The sequence below is a fragment of the Amblyomma mixtum genome, chromosome 2 (genome assembly GCF_055824585.1).
Source record: "Amblyomma mixtum isolate Tamu chromosome 2, ASM5582458v1, whole genome shotgun sequence".
Lineage (NCBI taxonomy): Eukaryota > Metazoa > Arthropoda > Arachnida > Ixodida > Ixodidae > Amblyomma > Amblyomma mixtum.
This window is the reverse complement of record NC_143013.1, coordinates 33,240,641-33,264,036: the sequence shown is the minus strand read 5'-3', so window position 1 is coordinate 33,264,036 and position 23,396 is coordinate 33,240,641. Positions and strand designations below refer to the sequence as shown.

The window sequence follows — 23,396 nt, the reverse complement described above, 5'->3', positions numbered from 1 at the left end:
CGCTTTTAAACTCGTCTGATTTCCAGTGATAATTATTTCAAGAGCATAAAAATCATGCGGCTACTCCGAATCACGCCGCGATAGACAGAATAAGGAAGAACTTAAATGTGCTTGCAGCAGCACTAGCCCTAAGAGGCGGCCACGTATTTTGCGGGTTTGATCTTTTTTAAAAAGTACTGCGCGTGAAAAGTAAATGCAAAACGAATTCAAAACACCCGCAAAAAAAAGCGCATGGGAAGAGTATTGCGAATGTGGTGCCCTCTCTCCACAGCAAAAAAGCGCTTTCACGTACGCGTGTCTTCTCGCTTACTCGAGAGGTGGCGCCACCAAACAGAAACGCAATTTTTGTAATTTATTGTGATGATGTTTTGCCACAAGCTTTACTTTCGCTCTCTGTTACGAGATGCTGAGCGATTAGCATTATGTTATATCTTGCTAATCCTCCCGCGCGTGCGCAAAAACTGTCGCAATTTCTGCAACTACAAAGCAAGGAGCCTGTAATGCAAACTGGTGGCTAACTGGCGAGCAAAGCAGATGTATCTTTTCCAGGCTTATAAACTATCCTTAGAAAATAAATTTCGGGGGTGGACAATAAGGCTTTCATGTAATACAAAGAAAACTTTGAAATGAAAAACTCGCGGCTTTACGACTTTTTCAAGGCATAGAACTAACAACGACGACATTACTGCATCCCTCCACGTTTCTCCCCGGAGTCGTGCGCCTGGCATTCTCCAAGTGTCCAAGTACACATGTACAAATGGCATGGCTCAAATTTGGCTCGTTCTCTTGTTCTAGAAAACGGCAAACGCTTCTGCTGCTAGCTGCGTAGATGTGACCACCGCAGACCTTCTTCTTCTTCTTTATTAATAGCTATGCTTAATGCCTCAAGGCTTAAAGGGGGTACGAATGACGGCTCTAAGGAAAAGATGGTTAAATCAATTAACAAAAGGTTGGCAGGCTAACGAAGTCGAGGCGGGAGCGATGCCTTCTAGTCAAACACAGCATCGACATTGTCTTCTAGTCAAAGGCAGCAGCTTGTTTCTGATTTTAAATACTTTCATATAATCGCAAGTTTTTGGTGCACATAAGTTTTGGAATATGCCCATCTGCACTGCAATTACTGACGACACAACAAGTACAGCGGCAGCCGAGATGACATCACAGGAAAGACGGGTCGGCTGTAGTCACACAGCCGTGACATATAGGTGCGGACATAAGTAAACGGAGCACGATACTCAGTGTTTGTAGCCTGGCTCCATGGAAGGGAGGCCTGCAGTGATTTGAGGACAGGCGGAAAGGGAAATAAAGAGGGAGAGAGTGAAAGCTTCTGGCGTCCTGTTTTACACATCGTTTGATACAAAGTGGCGAATACATTTTTAAAGTTGGTTGTTTGCTCTATTCACGACACAGACGTAAAACAAGCGATTCCCCTACTCTGCCAGTGTGCTCTGCCAGGCCAGCTCTGGACTGACTCGTGCTGTGAAGGCACGGGTTTCCCTTTCCCCCCAGTCTTTGTGTAATGTGGCCGACTATTTGTTTTTCTCGGTGTCGGTATTTGGAAAACAATTTAGGGGTGTGCGAATAGTACATTTTCCAAACCGAGTCGAATACGAATGTGTATCTTCGCTTCCGAATCGAATACGAATCGAGTAGTGATAGTACCGCCACGTAGTGGTGATGGCAGTCGTACAGTCAGAAAAGACAAAGAAAAGACTCTAAAGAAACGTATTATGGTGCTGACTCGGTGGTGGCGATCACTCGGTGGTGGCGATAGTAACAAGCGTGCTCGGCCGTCGTGGAACGGAATGTCTGTCGCTATCGGCAGCGCTCGATTTAAAGCTGGCAAGGAACCACTGAGATTAGGCGCCAAAGCAACAACAGCAATCTGAAACAATGTGGAAGCAGTCGTTCGTGGCTGCGGTCCTTCGAGATAAATCTGGTCGCATATCGCGTCACAAACAGAATGATAAGCGTGAAAAAATAGTACAAATATTCGTACAAAACGAGCAATCGTGTGAAACATTAATGCGCCAGTGGTGGCAGTGATGTACGGTGCCATAAGTCTAAATCATGAATCTCGAGCTATCGCTAATATAGAAGACAGCACTGATCTCCACTAACGGATCGCTACACGAAGTCACTCATTAACCCAAGACCGCCAAGTTATAGGCAAAGGACAATTATCATTTGCTCGGTTTGGTCAAAGACCCTGTTCCCAAAGCATTTCACCCCAGAAAAGCCGAACACCATGCAGGCCGCAGGAAGCCTTGTACCCGTTAGACAAGCAGTGGGTAGCCGGTGGCACTAGATCGCCACGGGAGGAAATGAGACTGGTGGCACCCACATATCAGCTATGGCCTCCTATATCGAGTATCAAGGCAGGGCTTTGCTGAATTTGCCCGAGTCCCGCCGCGTTGTTCAGCCTTAGAGGTCAATCATTATAAAACAGCGCGAACAAGACGAGGACGACGCAAGGAAACGTACAACACGAGCGCTGACTTACAACTAAACGTCATTGAGCAAGATGTGCACAATATATAGGAAGGAAGTGGCAGATGTAGTCATAAGCGGTCGACGTCATAAGGTGTAAATGGCCATAAAAGCGATAAAAAGAGGAAAAGGGTGGTGAGGATTCAGCAGATGCCTGCCTTGATGCTCGATCTAGGAGGCCAAGGCTCATACGTAGGTGCCACCAGTCACATTTCCTTCCGTCGTCCTTGTCTTGTTCGCGCTGTTTTAGAATGTGTACCTACCAACTCGCCCAGGCTACTCAGAGGACAAGTACGAGCATTATGAACCCCACCACCGAATAGCATTCTACTATTGCGTTAAAACACATCCAAAACATCTGATAAACAGGTTTAATTTCTGCCCGGTGCAGCGCTTGCATCACACAGAAGTGCGCCCCCGCCTAGCAAGAACTTGCTGAACGAGCATGCCTAAATTTTATATCAAGCAATGTTGGGTCGCCATTGTCGCGCTCCTAGACAGCCACTCAACGGCAGTTAGGAGGTGTAGCAGTGCTTCTCGTCTCTATGGCACCGTCTTCAAGGGTTGTAGATTCAAAATATCGACTTTGTTGAAACGACTGCACCTTCGGGACGGTATAGACTCTCATACCTGATCATACCTGTTGATATACCCCATGGTGCCCACTTGACGAGTACCTGACTTGTGGTAGAAGAAAGCCAGCATTTCTGCCCCCTTGGAAGGAAGGTCTGAGGTCCTGGAAGGGATCTTGCACCGCAGTATACGTGGACCAGGTTGTCTTAATATAGGTCAGGACTCAGGGCAGAGCAGCTGGGGTTTTCCAATTTGTTCAGGCGAACTGGGTGCCCTGTGGTGAATGGGCATACTCTTTGGGGAATATGTGCAGCTCAACACGTGTTCAGAATTTTTTTAGTGCTCAGTAAACACGAATAAGATTATCTGTCACAAAATCGGCGCACACTTCCAAAGCTGGCGTGGCGCGGAAGGAATCTCGAACGCGCGCGCCGTCGACAGTTCGAGAAGTTAGGAGAAAATTTCAGTGACGGAAAGCGCGTAACCTCGAGAGTACTGGTGATGCCCTCTCCACTTCGTGCGCGGCGGCGCCGGGTCGGAAAGTCGCGACTCGAGCTTTCTAGAAACCTCTCCCAACGCCTGGTCAAGGCGATATCTGCCCGGCGGGAGGGTGAGAGAGCAATTGTACCGTTGACACTGTATGTATGTGCAGGCCTGCCTTGGCGCGAAGAAACGAACAGACGCGGTGCGCCCTATATATTAAGGACATTCAGCGCCGTAAAAAATGCAATATACGCAAATGTCGACAAATTAACAGCATAGCGGATACCTGCTACAGCAGCCAGTAGTCCGAATATGGCAGTTGATGGATTGGAAAGAAAGTGACGCAAATACACGCACAAGTTGCAACAGAGGTGGGGACAAACGTGAAATCTGTTGATATCGTGTACTCCTCTTCAGGAGACTTAACTGTTCGCGTAGTTTTTTTCCTCGTCCTTGCCTGCCCTGTGTCTTTCAATGACCACAAGTGGCGCATTTTCCTCAGCGAGCAGGTAAAACGACGGTGACTACTATCATTCATCAGAGGCTCTTTCTGAGAAACGCACTGCGCGATAGACACGGACGATCACAAAATAACGGAAGGTGCGCTGAAGCTTTATAGTCTGTATCCGTTATAACTTCATTGACAACTGATGTCTAATGATAGGTCTGAGATTTATAACTGAGTTTGAGGTCTGATAACTAATAACTAATGATAGGTCTGAGTTTAGCGCTTGTGTTTCTTGTTCCGTACATGTCTTTCAAAAGCACTGGGAATTTTTCAAAATGGCGCTAACTCGTTCACCTTCTGTTCAGGCGATAGTAAGTGGTCCTAGAGGGGAGGAAAGGGGGGAATCGTCGTTTTACGGCGTAGCTGTTAGTAGACTACTCCCGCTGTATCCGTCGACGTTGGAGTAGTAGTACAGCTGGTAGTGTGATGACCAGCCTCACGGCACTGGTCAGCACGTGACAAACGCCGTGACGTCAACGTAAACGGAGCCGTTCAGTGCAGTCCATCCAGCCGCCTGCAGTCCATCCAGCCGCCAATGTTATCCCCTCGCCATGACGTCACCGTGAATATGCCTCGAAAAGAAGACGAGAAGCAATCCCAAACTGACTAGTCGTAAAATCAAATCGTAAAAGCATAAATAGCTCCGCTTGATAAATGCACTGATGGGAAGCGTACCCATCCTGGAATTTTCTTTTTTTCCTGCTGCGACAGACACTATACAGGAACTGCTGTTACAAAATGAGAGTGTGTGTGTGTGGGGGGGGGGGGGGGGGGGGAGGGGGGTGCATCAACACTGGCGCTGTCATGTTTTGTCTGGAGAGAGAGAGAGAAAGGGTCAAGAAGTCGGGTTTTTTTGTTTGTTTGAATGTCCCAGCTTCCTTACCGGGATCAAAAGGCAGAAAACTGAGCGAACGCTGAGCAGGACTGTTTATTCCAGTTCCCTTGTTTTGTTCTTGTTTCTGCCTCAACGCGATGCAGTCTTGCGATCACGGCAGCAGTGGAGGAAGAACAGCACAGCACTTGTTCGCATGCAGTTTTATCACAGATTTCTGCTGCGCTGACCAGTGTCAGTTCAGGAGGCAAGCACTTAAGACAACGTGAGAGCACGCTCTTATTTAAAAACCGCATTAAAATTTGTCTTTTCTTCCCTAAAGGCACAATAGGAAGTCGTCGGCACGCTATAGTCTCACAACCATTTTGCCACCCGCACCATGGCCACACGCTCTTGCTTCAACTCATCACTCAACGGCGTTCCGTTCAGGCTCCAGAAGGTTCAGCATTTCTTCTTTGGCCTATGCCGAGCATGCTACATGATGAACCACAGGGTTTAAACGGTTTGACAGATTGACGGATGGGTAGATCGGTTCCTGAGTTCCCTGGATTGGCCAACAGGACGTCTCTTCATGGCAAGGGCCCCTCGTGATAGCATTATGCTGAGAGCAAATCGCTTGCTTACTCGAAGCAAGGTAATCTTCGGTGAAGTCCACCCATTCAAGAAGCGCCCACCATAGTTCGTGTTCAGCGCATCCAAAATGTAGCACCAACCCTCGGGAAGGGCACGTTTGAAGGGTGCACTCGGCGTCTACTAGAAACTAAGCACTGGTGTCCGGCGTGAAGGTTGGGTTGACCTGGCCATTCATCTCATAGGCAGGCTGAGAAGGTGCTGCAGATCGCCAATTTGGTCTCTGTTGCTGTTGCTTCCACGCGTTCCATTCGCTGCGAACCATTGGGTCTCGGGGGCCGTAGTTCTCGGTTGGTGAAAAGGTTGCTTTCAATTTCTGCGAGCGAAGCAAGAGACAGACGCGACATAAAAACTGATTTATAAAGAAATGTTTGTGCGGTCATCAAAGAGTCAGCATCACAAAATATTTATTATTTTATAGCAAGTAGAATGTGCGAGGCTCACTTAATTTCAGGTATACCTACAGGCTATAGTCGAAGTGTAGGACACTTGAGCACGGCATACGTACGGATATTCTTTTGTATTAATGTTGAAAATATAATTTGAAACTCCTTAGAACATCGCATTTTTATCTCTCCCAGGCTCGGCCATCAAAGAAGATCAACACACCACTCTATCGCACCCCTCTGTGTGGCCAATCTTTCTGGACTGTCAATGTCTCCTTAAAGCTTGCACAGAATGCAGCTGGAACAACTGTTGTTGTGAATTATGCGCTACACTACTTTCGTCTCCTTCTGCTACAACACGTGTCACAGCCCCCCCCCCCCCCCCCCCCCTCCCCCTTTATCCCACACAGCAAAGCCCGCTTCTCGCGCCGTTGTATCATATTACCACGTTCTCGCATTTCTGCGAAGTATGCTCCAAATCACAAGCCACATCATTGTTGTATACTGAGAGTGCAGCTGAATGCACAGGCTACATGTCCAAACATATCGCGGGAGTATGAAGGAGGAAACAAAATTGTTCGTATTGCCCTCGTCCAAAGGGTCTCATTAGTATCGGCACACAATCTCCGACTTCTTATGGAAAAGGAAGCCAACAAAAGCTGCATATACGAACCTTTGCTAGAAGGGAAAGTTAAAAACAGGCAGTCCCCTATCAGTCTCCCATACCTCCCCACATCTCCGCTTCTTGATTTCCCGGGCAACATATACTTCGTAAAATTCAAACAGACTTGCTACAACTGCAATACTTTTTTATACCGCTTTCGATCTCACCCCTCCAGCCCCAACTGCCTTCAACTCTATGTCGATCTTGCACACTCTCTTGTACTGTCTTGTCGTGTTTCAGTTCAATTTCTGAGCCTGTCCCTCATCTCCAGTCCTCTCCTCCTGTTATACCTGGCTGGTTTTGTTCTCGTGAAGAGTATCAGTTCGGCCTGGTGCGACAGGCGAAGCGTGTTTCGAGCACGTCATTTGTGCTCATAAACAAAGTGTTTTGCTACAACTACTCCCATCAGAAAAAAAGAGAACAAACGAACAGTGCATCTCAACATGCATAAACTTTCGATCAGGCGTCCTATGTGCAAGTCACATTTCTATTCTCATTAATCTACTGAGAAACACATCGGTACGGTGACATGGTCGCTTGCTGGACTGGCACTGTACACAATCCAGGACCTGCTTTGCAAGGAATGCGCACCTGAAGGATGTTAGCGCCCGGTGCTTTGGCAAAAGTGATGGCCATCCACAGTGGGACTTGACCGATGGCGATGGCCGCCAGGACCCAGCCGATGACCTGCCCCAACGGCGGCAGACTAGACGCACTCCCCTCGGTGGCGTTGCCGTAGATGAAGATTGCCTGCGACATATGAATGTGCACACGTTTCACTACTGCACGGACGCCAGAGTCAGTGCTTTTATCAGACTGCAGACTGGCCCCTAAAGCACATCCAAAAACAAAGCACAGCAGCGCTTATCTTATTAATTTCTCGTTCTTCGAAAGGCACTGGCCGGAGCAGTTTGCATATTTATGATCTTTGGCCTACTGTTTTGCTTTTGGCATGACATGAAACAAAATAACTGTGCTATAAAGCTCTTCACACGACCCACTAAGTGGTATAAAGTGCACTATGTTGTGATAACTAAAGGAACTGCATTCGCATACGTATCTTTATCGGCCTTTTTGTGCATGCTAGATGGTAGCTGTTCTTCCAAACACCTTTGCTGCCTTTCCAACGCAGACAGCATTGACAAGTCATTTAATAGCACTGTACGCATAAACATGGAGCAAAAAGCGACTAGCATGCCTTTATTATAGCTGCCGGTGCGACTGGAAATGCTTCTAATCGAAATAAATTTGAGACAGTAAGCATTACAATCTCGAAATGTAGAACAGTGGATACGCTCTGTTTCCCTTGATTTGTGGATATTACGGCGGCGGCTCACAAAAACATCTGTAGCTAATGTGGCACGGTCGCTCAACGACCGCTGTTTCGTTGCTTATGCAGGAGTGCACAACCAACTTCAAAACTTTACAAGTGATATGTCGTCCAATAAAAAAGCGCTCTTCTTACGATGAGAGATACTGGCGTGATGAATCCCCAGGTGATTTTCCAGTACCACGAGATCTTGCCGTTAAGCATGTACTCGAAGTCTCTGATAACGTTCCTGATGCCTGAAAGAAAGAATTTCACTTCAAAATACAGCCCAGAACAAAACGAGTCCAATATTCTTTGCACACTGCTTGAAGGCTGAACGCTAGATAGGTTATTAATGCAGAACCTCTTTCAATGGCGAATGCACGGCTGCTGAGCCCGATATCGTGGCTTCAATAAACTCCGCGGCGTCTTCATTTCGATGGAATGCAGTGAGATTTGGGCGCACATTAAATAGCCTCTCGTGGTCGAAGGTAATCCTAAGCGCTCTACCATGCCGTGCTCTATGATAGCCCACAGTGTTGCTCTCGTGCCGCTTTCTTTGCTATTTCATGCGCAGTGCTTTAACAAGCCTGCATGGAATGCCTTGCAGTTTTTTTTTAATTGATATCTGCGCGTTCAATTTCTTGTTTAGTACGCAATTTCTCCTTAGTACGTATCTCTCGTTAGTACGTATCTCTCGTTAGTACGTCTCTCTTGTTATTACGTCTCTCTTGTTATTACGCATCTCTCGCTATTACGCATCTCTCCCTATTACGTATCTCTCGTTGTTACGTATCTATCGGTATTACGTATCGTTATTACGTAAACTTGATGTGATATTGATGATATTTTCCGGATTGTTTTTCTCTAACTCCTTCGAATGTGGTTGCTTTTAATTCTTCACAGACGGCGCAAAAAGAACGAATACATATTTAGTAACGCGTAATGTTTTCCCTTGTTTTTCTTTTTGTCTTTTCGCGCACTTTAAAAAACTAATGGCATGGATCAAATCGCTCAAACAAGGATTTTAAATCAAAATTTTAGTTATCACTTGGATGCATGCATTACACTCGTTAGGTTTCACGTTACATGATTAACATTACTTGAGCAAGTTTTTAGGCTCGTTATGAAAGTCTAATCAAGCGTCTGTTTCGCTCACCGTAGATCCACATCAGGCCAACCACTTCAAATATGGCATACAAGAAGACAGCTTGGCCGACACCGTAGTTGTCAAACAGAAGACGCATTGCATTCCCGCTCTGGATGAAAGAAAAAAAAATAGAGTAAGAAACTGCTGGAGACATTATAGTTTCTATGAAGTCAGGTTGAGAAGGTTACAAAAACAATGAAAAAACTGAACTGCTCTTATACAGTATTCAGTACCACATCCACGTTCCATAAGCACTTATGATTCGCAAGTTGCTAGATGTCTGTCCATGCACAGTTACCGCATCCTTTACATCGACGCTTTCACCATTAATGAACAGCTGCTTGGCCTATAGGCAAAGGCAATGTCATTGCCAGCCCGTTAATATTGATCTGAGTTGCAAATATTCCAGACCAATTCTTTATACCCAGCTCTAGTGAGTTGCTACTCTGAATAGCTAGCGTGAGGAGGAAAGAGGACAGGAGACAATGGAACGTGAATACACGGTCAAGAATACATGTTGTGGAAGAAAAAAAAAAAGAAGGACATTGTGGCCTTCACCTAAGGAACTGCGGGGCGGGCGGAGCAACCTATTCGGATGCGCTTGATCCCGAGATCCAGATTGTTGGTACGTTAGCAGCGTGTTCGGCGCGCATGCTTGGGGACGTACTATTTAATGGAAAAGCAGAAATTTGAGAAAACTTGTCAAATCAATCTACATATTGCTGTGTGTATGGGACAGGATTAGGAAGAAAAGGCGGAAGGTGAAGAGCACAGAAAATTTAAAAAATAAAAAAGAGAAACAAGTAATAAAAACAAATAGCGGCGTTCCAATTCAGCGATATCGTGAACAACGATACAACATTTTTATCTTCTTCCAGAGAAGAAACACGTCGAAGTTGAACGCATGGCACTGCTGCGAAGGTAAATGGAAGGAACCTGATATACTGTCCCATTGCTAGTGGCATAGGGGTAAGCGCCTCCACACTAGACGTTTCAGAAGCCCGCGCTCCTCCTAAGTTCTGACTGAGTGTAACGTACGTCGGTGCAGAGGATGAGGCCCGTCCCGAAGCATATGACGCAGAACACGACCGATATGTGGCTCCTCCATTTTGTCAGGCCAGGGAACTGGTCGGTCAGCACAGTGGTCACGGCCTGCACGTCGCCGACCTGAGAAAGAATTCAGGCGAGATGCTTCAGTGAGAAAAGGTTGCTTTGTACCACGGCGTCGGAGAAGACGTAGTTTTTCTAAGTTCAGTTTTGTTCAGTACATTTATTTATCTTCACACAATTACGCTACAGTGACGATGAACACAAAGACGAGACCAACAAACAGGCGCGCATTCTAAACTTAGTTTACAATAGTTGTTGCTCAACGTGACGTCAGCGCCACAGATTATAACACTGCTACCCGAACTCTTTGATGATAACTGTGCAGAAACTCCCCTCAAGCCCAATTTACTAAACTCAAGGCATTCTAAGAGGTCGAGAATTTGAAGGTTAGTTGACTGTCATGCCACTTGCGTCGTACAGAAGAACTGACAGTGTATTGGAAACATGGATATGATTAATAAAAAAAAAAGTTTCGGAGCATTGCAATCATGCGTGATGGCAATCTGATATGCAGCGACACCATCTGTTAATACAAAGGAACTGGCCTCATGTCCAGCCCTGATTTTGTTTCGTTAACCAGTAGGGATTAAACTCTCCCGGCTACTCCAAAGTGGTAGTATACTCACTCCTGTGCCAAGTCCAAGGAGGAAGAGCATGAGGAAAAAGAGAACGGACCACAGCTGAGGCACGAAAGAGATTCGGCTCAACGCCTCCGGGTACGTTACGAATGCCAGGCCAAGGTCTGCGCAAACAAGGAAACAGAGGTGGAAAGAGACCTTACGACATGGTTGTGTACCAAGGGGGAAATATCGCTATAGCTGCAGACACTCATACTATAGAAATTCATTTTGAGTACGAAGTGGTATTTTTATACAAAAATGAAAATACGTCATTTAGGCTGCCCAGCGGAATTACTTCATTTACGGAACGAAGACGTGAGTGCAATAGCATCGTCTCGAAGCAGAAAGGCCGGAAGATTGCGAACAGCACTTATTGTAGAAGGACAATGCATGAAGGCCTTCGGAGACCATAGATGCTAGCGAGGAAATTGCCAAAATGCCCTGGATGACTTGTTATATCAGAATTGCTACCGCAAAGTTATGAAAAGGATAGGTGACGAGCTGAATGGGACCTAATTAATAGGTGAATAATGAAATACGTGGGCGGGCGCTCTAGAGAATTCTGATGACAATAGGCTGGGCCATCCTCTGCTTAACTCCTCAAGTGCCCATGACGTGTTACAACACGTTTTTTGTTTTTTTTTTTTTGCGGAACTTACGTATAATTATGGCAGAAATTTCAACATGTCTTGCAGACTGTCGTCCTCAGCTGCCCGAATTTCGAGAGCAAACCACATTTCAGTCGCTTTCCGTAATACATGCTTCAGTAAGCAAACATTGTAACCCTTGGACAGAATGAGTCTAAGTCTATTGGCACATATTAATCAAAATCTGCTAATAATAATATTAATAATAATATAATTGAAATCGCAGCAGAAAAAACCAGTGGACTACCGGACTAGGCGGCCCACCCACATGTTCTAAGAATATTCAGCCAATAAATATGTTTTCAATCAATCAATCGAGATCTGCTAGCGTAGAACATTCGTACATTACACAAGAGAATAATCAGCACGCCGACATTGATTAACAACGTATATGCATTGCTTTGAAAGGCCGCAATACATAGAAGACAATCAACAGGATAAAACTGAACTCATTGCGCTTGAGTACCACGCAGCAAGACATTTTCCTTTTCAGCAAGAATAATTTGTGAGGTGCTCACGCACCCTTCGGTACTGTCAGCAAAGGCTACCCCTTGAATTAATTCTCGAACCAGTTTATTCATGCTTTCGTCATGAGCAAATCTCGGCTGGGGCTTCATTTTCTACCAGAGGCTATGTGGTTCTTACCAGATTCCCCTTTCAACACCTGCGAGATGTCGTCGGTGTTGAGGTCGTGTGCCAGAGATCCCAGGGTGGCGAACACAACGCACCCTGCCAAGATGCTGGTCATGGTGTCCGCGATGCTGATGAAGAAGGCGTCCCTGTTGAGTGGGGTCGCCGAGCAGAAAACGGTAAGTACGGGAGGAGGCAGAGGACGACTAAATGGCGCCAGAATGACCGCCTAGTATAACAGTCTGTTCCGTTTCGATTTTAGATACTCCTGAAAGGGAGATGTGATCAATCAGGAAACTCTGCGACTTCTTCCTTAGAGGTTGTCCAAAGCCGTTTATGGCGTTCATTGAGTTTAAGAACAAAAGGTAATTTCAGCCTCTCAGTGCGATGTCCATTTCACAAAAATCTATCTCCGCTTCAGCAAAGAGTGTGTTGTCTGGCTGATTGGTGAATTTTTTTTTTAATCCATGGAGGAACTGCGCAAACTAGACGAACGCATAAAGGACACGGAATTCTCGCTTCGATTGTCAGCTTCAATTGCCCCTTTTTTGTGCAGGAATAAGCATTATTCTAAGTAACGCTGCACAGCACAAACCGTATCTATACGGCCTGAAATATTGCTGTGTACCTCCGCAATATATTTCGACTGCATGGCCTCAGCAGTGTCTGATATTTTAGGTGGACAGGACCGCAGCCCAAGATGATTCCTTCATTTTAAAGTAAAGCACAAAGCCGGATGTGTTGAAAAGAGCACTGTCGGATAAAACTTACGTCGGTGCATGATTTTCGAACCTGTGTAAGTTCGACTAGCACCATGGGCGTCCGGAGGGGGGGGGCAAGGGGGGGCGGCTGCACCCCCCTGGAAAATCACTCACTCGAACCGTGAGTGATGGCCGCACGCCAGGGGCGGTGGTGCGCTCAGCCAAAAGGGTAAAAGCAGCCCCGCTTCCACGCTTTGGGTCACATCTGCGAAATGCCGAGTCCGGGAGCGCGTCGTTCCGCCGTTTTCAAACCACGCCATCGTTAGCTCTACTGAAGGGCGACCTAGCTGTTGCAGACATACAGCGGCACCGGCGAGCATGTGTTTCGAGCCGTCTTGAGATGGGTGTCTAGAGAGATAGCGACACGGAGGCAGACAGTGTACGGGGCATCTTGTTTTCACCTATCGTTACGCCGGTCACCGATGAATTCTTCAGGAGGGAAGAACAAATCAGCCGTGTCCACCCCCGCTTTGTCGGGCTGCTCAGGGGCAAGCGGGCGATGAGTTGGCGCCGCCGCCGCTCGCTGTCTCCTCCGATCCACGGGAGAGTGCAGTTCGGTAGAAGCGCCGCTTTCAGAATCTCCGGCAAAGGGGATTAGATGCTTTTGTTCACGGCGACGCAGTCTCCAGAGGCGCCCCCACACCAGCGTTCTTTGCGTCTTCTGCGAAAACCAGCGCCTTTGGTATTCTAGTACACTCTACCTTTGGTCAACGCAGCCCGATGGCGCCTGCCTGGCTCGCCTGTCACCGTCTGGCTGGGCCTCAAATCACAACAGCGCCCATGTACTGTGCGTGTCAGTGCATGGTAAAGAGACCCAGGTGGTCGACATTATCCGGAACTCTGTACTACTCCGTCCCTCATAGCCTGAGTCGTTTTGGGGCTCTGAACCCCATAAAAACACAAAAACAATTTTTCCGACCGGAGTGGCGAGTGTCCCTTCCCCTCGGAAGTTGCGCGGCGTTCCTTTCACCCCCAAAGTGCGCGCCTCTGTGTTTGTGCTTCGATGTTTTTAGTGGCCGGTTGTCAGCGAAGCTGAGAACAACCAAGACAGCGGACGAGAAAACGACGAGCGGCGAGCAGTGTGTGTGCGGTTGTTCGACTGTGCGGATGCGCGAGCAAGATGGAGCGAGGTGTATGAAGCTGCGAGCGTGCATTTATCATGTAAATAAGTTTTCGTTGTATATATAGTCATCTTTTGTTTTCAACGTACGCGTTCAACAGTTTTTCCAATCAATGTGTATGATGAGTGTGCACCGAGAGCGTGTAATGAAGCACAGAAGTGAATTTCTCACACGTGTAATTACGCAATTCGCCCAAAAAAATCCGAGGCGCCTACAGTTGCTGTTCGAGGAAGACTGACTGAGTGACTGTAGTTGCGTGTTTGCGAACATGTTGTGCTGTGTGCTGGTCATCAATCCGGGTGAGTCGAGAACCCGTATGCAGCAAGACTGAGCACTCTTCTCCACGAAGTGATAGTATCTTTTTGCATTTTTTATTAATTTTAATTGTTTCTTCGTTGATAAACTCCAATGTACCTCTCCTAGCCACGCTTTAATTTGCTGTTTGTAATTTCTCTTTCATGTGTGCATTTTTTTTAAATTTTAGTTATATATAAATAAATAAATTTACTCCGCAAATAGTGCCTTTTTGCTACGAACATACCCCCCCCCCCCCCCCCCCTCCGGCGCCAACAACCAACGGGGCCCCCCCCTGCAAAAAATTCTGCGGACGCCCTTGACTAGCACAGATATCCTTTTTCTATCCGCGGCGTTTGAGACATTGTCGCCTGAGAGCTGTTACATCGCCCAAGCGTCGAGTACAGCGCCTTAAGGACAAAGCCGAGTTTGAAGCTTACCTTCCCACTTGGTGCCTGAAGTCGTTGTAGCTGGCGTACATTATCAGATGACCGAACGCCGTGGTCAGGGAGAAAAACGACTGCTCGCAAGCCTTAAACCACACCTGCGAATAAGCAGCAGCAATAAGATTGAGGCAATCAGCATTACGGTAAAGCATGTGTGTTTCGGAAATTTCTTTAATGTCCGAAGTAGAGTGAATTGTGTTAGATCAAGAAAATATACTTCTAAACAAATTCATTAATTACTGATCTTCGCAAAACGCTAAAATGTGAAAGGCAAATTCAACATAGAAATATAAAACAAAAAAAAAGTGAATATTCGGATGCGACTTGAGAGCGAATCAGCAAGTACAGCACAAAGGCGGCGCTCCAGCAAATGGCTTCCACTTATTTTCCTGACGTCATCCTTCATCCTCAAGCCGGCAGAGTTTTCAATTCACTAACTCCACCCCGACTACTACGTATATCATATTTCAATTCCTAAGCCTTTTTCACAATGTTCAATTTTCAGAAGTTGCAATAACCCGCCAGTGACGGAGTACATCCGGTGAGAAGCCCATATCGTCAACTCGTATCGTAGGTTTCGATAATTTTATATAAGGCTGAACGTTACTAATAATGCCTGAATTTTTAAGGCCTTATAGTTATGCAAATAGTATCCCAAAATAAACAGAATTAGGCACCTGCCACAACTTTTCTTTAAATGAATAGGTGACTTCTAGCGCGATATTGGTTCTGCTGTTAATCACCGGGATCTGGTGTGACCTAGGCGTCAGATGACCAGCTAACGGTTCATTCAAAGAGAGCGTTACCGGCACGAAAACATTTTCATTTTAAGCATGACATTAGTGGAACTAAGCGAATAATTCATAAAGAACCTTGTTTTCATATCATCAGAGACGTCCGGATAAAAAATCACCACCTGTTTGAACAGACGTGCACGTACCTCAATCTCCCATATCTTCTCCCAGTGTGGCACAAAGAATGCCTTGATGCCGTTGAACGCGCCATCTTGAAGACACGTGATGATGAGCAGCGAGATCATGACCACGTACGGCATCGTAGACGTCAAGTACACCACCTTTTGAATGCCCAAACGCAGGAAAACAGTCTCATTAGGAGTCACGAACTCTTGCACACCAGGCTAACATTACCAATGAGAAAAGCGACAACCCAGGGAAAGACATACAAGCTACCAACATCTCTTGCATTTCTGCAATGCAAAATGATATCCTTTCAGCTTCATCTGAGATGCATGAGCTGAAAGTGCAGACCGCCAATGTTAGAATTGCAGTTTGCCTTAGTTGACCGTTCAGTGCGGAGCTGCAGTCTCACCTTGCCCACAGAGCGGATGCCCTTGTACGTGGAGAGCGCCTCGCATATCCAGGCAAGGAGGAAACACAACGCCATCCGCCAGTCTAGCGCCGATGGTAACGTGAAACCTCCAGAGTCGCGAAGCACGTACTTTCTGCAAGAAGGAATTCGGTCGAACTCAATATGAATGCTTATGGAAAAAGCATATATTCTTTTTGTTCGTATCAGTTACAGGACGCTCCACAGGACACATGCATAAACATCCGACTTGATTACATCCAAATGGACGGGATGAATGGATGCTCGGTACATTTTGTCTCTCTATATTTGTTTTGCAGTCTTTCAAACCTGAAATATGATTTCTTGACGTTGACAATCTTAAATAGCGATTTCTAGGTACTACTGACTATCGCACACGACAATCTAAAAAAAATTCCAAACGCTACCTCGGAAGCATTGCCTTCAAGTAATGGCAGATTCATTTTCACTTTTGAAATGTTCTCACATTTCTTCTCATATAAGAAATAGAGACCAAGATTTCAAGACAGTTACACGAAGCGAATAATCATCTGCGATATGTCAAGAAAGGATTCCCTGAGGATAGCTCTGGAAGTTCTTTCGCTGCACGGTGACATGAACGCTTGTAGAGAATTTTCTCCTGTCGGGCTGTAATATAATTTTTTTTATGGCGGGTTTATGCAACGAATTTCGATAGTACTTGTACTGAAAGATTTGGTCTGACTGCAGTTTCTTTTAACAGCATGCTTCATTCTTAATATATGTAATAAACTCGTTTAGGCGCCAGCAGTTGTAAGACTGTAATCTAACATAAACGTTGAAAAAAACCTAAAACTTGCCTATTTAGCTTTGGCGGTCCGGCGGAACAAAAACAGGTGCATAGTTTTCATTAGGAACGAATAAAGGAAAAACGGACGCGGACCATAAAATTTCATAATCGGGCTAACAGCACTGGAGACTGCGGTCACCTTTCGGCCCACAACGCTAAATTCGCGCATCCTGAATGATAATAAGATTTCCCAAAATGAAATCGTAACTTGAATATTTCTTTGGAAGAAACAACTCAAGTTACCTTTATTATACGTACTGAAAGTATTGTTCTGGTGCTGATGAGGCGCTTGTCACGTTTGTGGTGGCCGATGAATTCTATGAAGAAAAAAAAAGCAAAAGCTAATCGATATGCCTTCGCAAAAGCGAAAAGAAAAATAACTACGATGTAGAGTATGCGGTAATTAGGATAATATTTAATTCAGTCGCAGCGAAATTTTAGATACAAAAACCTTGACGCTGCATTTATTATGACTATTTAGTGAGCCTTGCCTGATTAAATTCGCTGCCTTGAACAGACATTTTTATCAGTTTCTTGTTAACACGGTGCGTTAGGTAAATCGTTATTCACAGGCGTATATTGAAGAAACTAATTATCAAACATGTCCTTCAGAAAGGACGGATTAAAATATCGCTGCAAACCACTAAAGCACACAGATGTTGCCTTCTCACGAGGTTAAGCAGTAAATTCAGCGAGCCGGGTACAGATGAATATGTTTACTAAGGCTTCGCCTAATGCGGCACTCATGTTCAATACCGCTTAACATAAACCGATCTGTAGCGTCTAATAACCAAGTTTGTCGACTGCTCGCCGCGAACTCACTTGATTGGGATGGAGCACGTCAGACATAAAAGCACAGAGGACGAGCAGAAAATGTGGCAAAGATAGATTTGATCTCGGTTTCCATTCGTGGAAGGTGTCGCTTTATATTTGAAAAAAGCAGCTGTCGCCTTGCGTGCTGTTCTTTCTGCGTTTTCGTCTTGTTGGCGCTGCTGAAGTATGATTGCATCAGAGGACTTTGATCACCAAATTCTGAACAAGATTATCTTTACTTTTATGTTTGACTTAATATAAATTACTCTTAATGAATATGCCATACTCTATGCTGATACATATAACTAGTAACCCGTCGCGATGGCTCAATGGTGTTGGCTTTCGGCTCGTGATTCCATGTGCGCCGGAGTGAATCCTGGTCGCGGCGGCCGCATTTCGATAGAGGCAAAATGCAAAAACGTTCCTGTGCTATGCGATGACAGCGCACATCTAAGAACCCCTGGTGCACCCCCCCCCCCCCCCCCACAGCCCCCGTTTATTAGCGCCCCTCATAACCCATGCGTCGCTTCAGGACGTTGAAACCTTACGGTACAGCCGGCCAAATCTTTAGCTGGCGTGCGCGACGGCCGCTTTTTCTGCGCTCCTGAGCTTTGCGACGAAGCAAACTTTGGGAAAGCTCAATATTAAGCAGAGGTTTAGTGAGCCTCTGCTTAAATTTGATATCTTAGCAAGTTCGCGCCGTCATAAGCTGCAGGAGCACGGAAAACGCGGTCGTCACGCACGCCAGCTAAAGTTGTGGCCGGCTGTACGTACCTTATAGTTAGTCTAATTTTTTTCCCGAACATGACATACTGTTATCAATAGCGCGAAAATGGTAAACTTTAGTGACGTACCTCCCCCCCCCCCCCCCCCACCCTCCTCTTCCTGTTCACTTAGTTGTTTTTGGAAGAGAGTTATGTCGCTCTACCATAGCTGTTCCGAAAAGGCAGTCTTTTCACCTCGAAGCTTTTTCTGTAATTAATGTTTTGCTGCAGACCATCCAGAAAGCTAAAGAACAAACTGGCTGACACACACAGAAACAAAATATATCAATAAACTCAAACAAACAAAAAAAAACAGACTGCGCTTTACATTTTGCTCGCTCACCATTGATGAGTCAACACATGAGGCGTCGCTCCATTCGGGATCACAGCGAGACCAGGGCAGATAACTTTGCCACGATGCAAACAAGTAGAAAAGGCACAAAGCCATGATGTAGTTGTACGACACGGTGACGTAGAACGTGGAGAACAACTGCGCCACTCCGATCCCTGCGAAGAGAGCAAGCGTGTATTGCACTGAATTACTGCACAGTGACTGTACATACTTAAAGTCCTGATCATCCCCAGCTCACAGGCAGGAAATCAACGCGAAGCGTTCAATCCTATTTCTACAATCACACTCTGTTAAGAAAGACACGACATGTGCTTTTTATACCATCTGAAATTTCGTAAAGCTGATTTTCACACCGATTTTGTCTGCTGAAAGATATACTAAGGTGAATATTGGTTACGGTTTTATAAGATAGAACGGTCTATATAGGGCACTGTTCCGTATCCTGAGTTTTCATTTCTTATTCCCGTATCCTGCATTTGTACAAAGTGTATATTGCCGCCTATCCTTTCTTCTATCACTCCCTCTCCCTGTCCTTTTATTCCCGCTAGCCGCAGCTCAGGTGCTTCCGGTTTAGATGGCAGATGCGGCAAGTAAAATCTTTTACTCCCATTTTTTTTATTAATAAATAGCCACTAGCAACATTTCATTTCTTTTATAAAACAAAGAACTAGATGAAACCAATGGCGAGTACATTGGCGATACTGTAAAAGGCTGCGAGTGAGTATTGGTCACTTTATCTTGAGTGCACTGGCATAAGCAGTGGCCAACGCCATTAGCTCATCTGACGCTTTTAAATCCAGCTCAGCAGACGGCTTCTATCACCGTAAGTGTCACTGAAAACTAGCTCGAGGAAATTTTTGTAACGACGTCACTGCAGAAAATATCAGCTCCATAAAAGGGCTTCCTTGAAAACATCATTAAAAGGGCTTCCTTAAAAACATCATAAAAAGGGCTTTCTTGAAAAAGTATGAGAAAATGTGCATAAAACGCAGTGAGCGGGGTCTGCAGGTTCCAGTCTCTAGAAAGTAAGGAACAACACATGGATTTCTCCACTGGGTCCTTGAAAAATCAGCAGTGAGACTAAAAAGAAAATTCATTGTAGTCCTCATCGCCTCATTAGGGATTGCACCATCTGGCAAAATGAAACTCTCGCATTTTTTAGTCTCTTCCGTTCCATTACCTACTTTGGCCTCTGAACTTCCTTCTCTTCGATAGTTTCACACGAGAGCGAAGGGTACAGTGCAAAACAGAAGGTGGCACGCATAGGCGCTTTGTTCTGTTCTTGTTTTACAAGAGTTAGCGAGGACTCTACTCACCTTTTAGACCGGGTACACACTTCCAGACTTTGACATGGCTTTTCCCAACAAACTGGCCTATGGCAAGCTCCATGAAGTAAACGGGCTTGCCGATTAGGAACAAGACGATGAAGTACGGAATCAAGAAGGCTCCTGAAAACCAGAGAAAGACAAAGATACAGTTCAGGTGCCACTTCAGCGAAGCTTTTATAGTTTGCTTCCCACTAGTGCTCAAGGCACTGCTATATATCTTCCCCTCCTTCCGTTTTTTCTTCACGTTCTTCGCTCTCTATACAAATTACGCTGGTACACTGCTGGTACCAGAAAGCTAGCATAGTCTTGTTTCTTTAGGTGCAAACAGACTGAAGTTTGAGGAGTTGTGCGAAGGTTCGAATTACATTTGTGCATTCAACTTTGTGCATTCCACTTTGTGCATTCCGCTTTGTGCATTCCGCTTTGTGCATTCCGCTTTGTGCATCCCGCTTTGTGCATTCCACTTTGTGCATTCCACTTTACACAACAAATTATGTAGCCTGTTTTCTGGGCAATAGCTTTAACGGTGCCGCGTCTTTGCGCGTGGGGGCGAAATTAGTCTCTGGCAAGACAGTCAGGATAGTGAGTTAGAGAATATAGTGACCCAAACATTTCGGGGGCTAGGGGAATAGCGAGTCGCCAGCGCAGTCGCCATGGGCAGGACAATAAATCTAGCAGTGTTATTATTCCGCGCATGCGCACTGGTGCCCCGCTATTCCCCTATCCCTCTAATCGATAGGGTCCTCCTACTCTAAAGGTCTGTAAAGTGGCAGTGGAAACGTTTCCACAGCCAGCATCCTTTGAGCATCTATTCAACATAATTTCTGCCGAGGTTGACACTTTTATTGAAACTAGTTGCTCCATTTGCATTTTGAAGGGCTCTTTATTTATTTTCTTTACTTCTACTTATTACTACACACGCCGGTAAGACAATGCCATGAGGCTAAACGTGACCTAACCTCAACCTGTCTGGGAAGCGAAAACAAAGGGGCAACGACCCCTTTGGCACCGAAATACATGCAAGGGATGAAAACAAGAGTTGAGTCACAGCTGGGCAGAGGATCCAGTGCTATGTTTACCTCCTCCGTTCTGGTAGGCGAGCGTGGGGAACCTCCACACGTTGCCCAATCCGATGGAGATGGACAGGCAGGACAGGAAAAACTGCATGCCTTTGTTCCATTGTTTCCTATTGTGCGCCGAGCCGGGCGGTGGTGGTGACTCCTCGTCTGTCGGCTGCCAGGGAAAAAGCGCCGGTTAACGCACTCCAAAACTAACCGGAAAGAAAAACGCTAGGGCGACAAATAAAGAAAACAGTGCAACAGACGCACGCCCGGCCCTTGGGTTCCGGGACCTCGGAGTGTTTCGGTAACGCCATGATTGAAAGGAGTTTACGAAATATGATCAGTTATGAGTTTGCTGGTGAGAATTCACTGGCTGGTGTAGCTATGTGCACTAGATAGGACAGGTTTACGTGGTGCGGGTGTGCGGACAAAAAATATTTTATCTGCGTCACGTCAGCAGATCACTTAATATTCTTTCAAGTGTTAGGGAACTCGCATGCTCCGTCAGCTTGCGGTAGTGCCAGGCGTCTTGGCCGCCAGGTGGGGCTACAATAAATTTATTCCAGAGCGCACGCGTGCCGTTTTTTTTTTTTTTTTGCCCACTGTATACACTTGTTCAGTTCCGTATTGTTTTCAACTGTACCGTTGGAAAAACTGGGTGTAGGAAGAAACGAAATGACGAAAAGAACCATATTAACGCAACCCTATTTACGTATAACTTCTGCGCTTCTTTTACTGGTCTTTTGTTTTGCTTCTCCTTATTTTGCGTAGTTCCACGTGTAGCGAATAACACATGTCTCACGCTCTTCTAAAATAGCGCGACTAATGACCGACACTGAATTCCTCCTTTGAAGGCAATTGGACAAGACTGCCCAGTACCATCAGTCTTTGGCTGTTCCGTTTTTAATCTCACCTAGAAGCGCCTGAGAGGTCAGCCGACTTTTATGATTTGCCTTTTTGTGAGATTCAGATCGCAAGCTTTTCTAAATAATTGTCACTGCACACACTTTCCTTACCGATAGCGGTCACGTTTTCATGATAATTTTCAGTTTCTAGCCTTGGTTATCTATATTTCATTTATGTACCGTTAGAGCCCCGGGAAAGGTATTACAAAATTCAGGAAAGTGGAATTGCTGCAAAGAGCCAGGAACGTCAAATGCATCAACAAAGTAAACACAGTGCAAAGCGTACCTACTACGACACAAACAAACCCGGACATAAACATTAATCAGGTACATGAAGCAGTATCTAAAAGGGTATAATCTAAGCAAGCGCGTGGCCCAGAGGGGCGCATCTTTCTAAATGCGTCAGCAACGCTGAGCCAAAAGAGAGATAGGTCTCTTATCTTGGCCTTTCGTAGAAGCAGCGGATTCCACGTTCTTATTGATAAAACACTAATTGAGTTCTGAAAGCTTTTTCGTGTAAGATAGAGAAAGCGCGAACTTTGCATGCGTTATCAATGCGAACTGAAGTACGAGCTATCGGATGTACCTATAGAGAGCTAGAGAATTGAGTTACGAGGTATGAAGAACAAAGAACGGCTAAAGAAGCAAGTTAAGTGTTTTTTCACACTCCAATACGCTCGAATGAAGCGAGTATAGATGTAATAAAACGAGAAACGTCATACTGAATCAGTTCAAATATGTCAGCAATGTCGGCCTGGTGAGAACGCCGTACGATAGAAACGTAATCTAGGAAAAATATAGTTATCATGTTACATGCCAGAAGTTTAGTAAGCCAGTTACGAAGTAAAAACGCTTCTTTAAAGAAGCACCATAATTTTTTTTTTTTTTTAGGATTAACGACGTGCTTGGAATGAGCCTCCCAACTAAATTTAGAGATGAGAACAAGGCGAAGGCTTATTAGGTATGTAATTACCCGTTCTGAATGTTCGTGTAGCGATAACAAACATATCCAGAATGAAAAAAAAATTGTTCTCTTTATTGTTTAGCCACTAACTTATCTTTCACCCGCGGCGCATAGAAAATTTATTAAGTTAACTGTGCGCAGAGCCGCAAGCTTGTTGCACGATAACTACCGGTTTATCATGCATTTTAGTTTTATTTCCAGGCCACGTTTAAAGGTACAGGTACAGCCAAAATATTACCGAGCACGCTACAGGGCTTGAAAATCTCTCACTCCTTTCGTAGAGGAGATACGATTTCTTGGGTTCATGCGGGACCACACCGGTGGCATGTGCTAACATGTGCATGAAGTGTCTCCATGATTTGCGCTAGGTAAGATGTGAGAAGAGTTTTATCACCAAAGC

At 45.5% G+C, this 23,396-nt stretch overlaps 1 protein-coding gene across 1 annotated transcript in view; it reads right to left on the bottom strand.

The window, feature by feature from the left end:
* Positions 1-4,963: 4,963 nt before the first annotated feature.
* The window catches only part of LOC149358912 (sodium-dependent nutrient amino acid transporter 1-like), a 35,928-nt gene continuing 17,495 nt past the window's right edge, over positions 4,964-23,396 (bottom strand). The window contains exons 4-17 of the mRNA XM_089571099.1: positions 21,146-21,299; positions 20,055-20,186; positions 18,730-18,893; positions 17,068-17,126; positions 15,984-16,116; positions 15,595-15,729; positions 14,649-14,752; positions 12,048-12,181; positions 10,762-10,877; positions 10,064-10,192; positions 9,035-9,134; positions 8,032-8,132; positions 7,158-7,316; positions 4,964-5,832 (exon numbers count right to left, since the gene is read on the bottom strand). Of these exons, the coding sequence (XP_089427225.1) occupies positions 5,647-5,832; positions 7,158-7,316; positions 8,032-8,132; positions 9,035-9,134; positions 10,064-10,192; positions 10,762-10,877; positions 12,048-12,181; positions 14,649-14,752; positions 15,595-15,729; positions 15,984-16,116; positions 17,068-17,126; positions 18,730-18,893; positions 20,055-20,186; positions 21,146-21,299 (1,806 nt within the window). The 3' untranslated portion in view covers positions 4,964-5,646. The remainder of the gene's footprint in view (positions 5,833-7,157; positions 7,317-8,031; positions 8,133-9,034; positions 9,135-10,063; positions 10,193-10,761; positions 10,878-12,047; positions 12,182-14,648; positions 14,753-15,594; positions 15,730-15,983; positions 16,117-17,067; positions 17,127-18,729; positions 18,894-20,054; positions 20,187-21,145; positions 21,300-23,396) is intronic.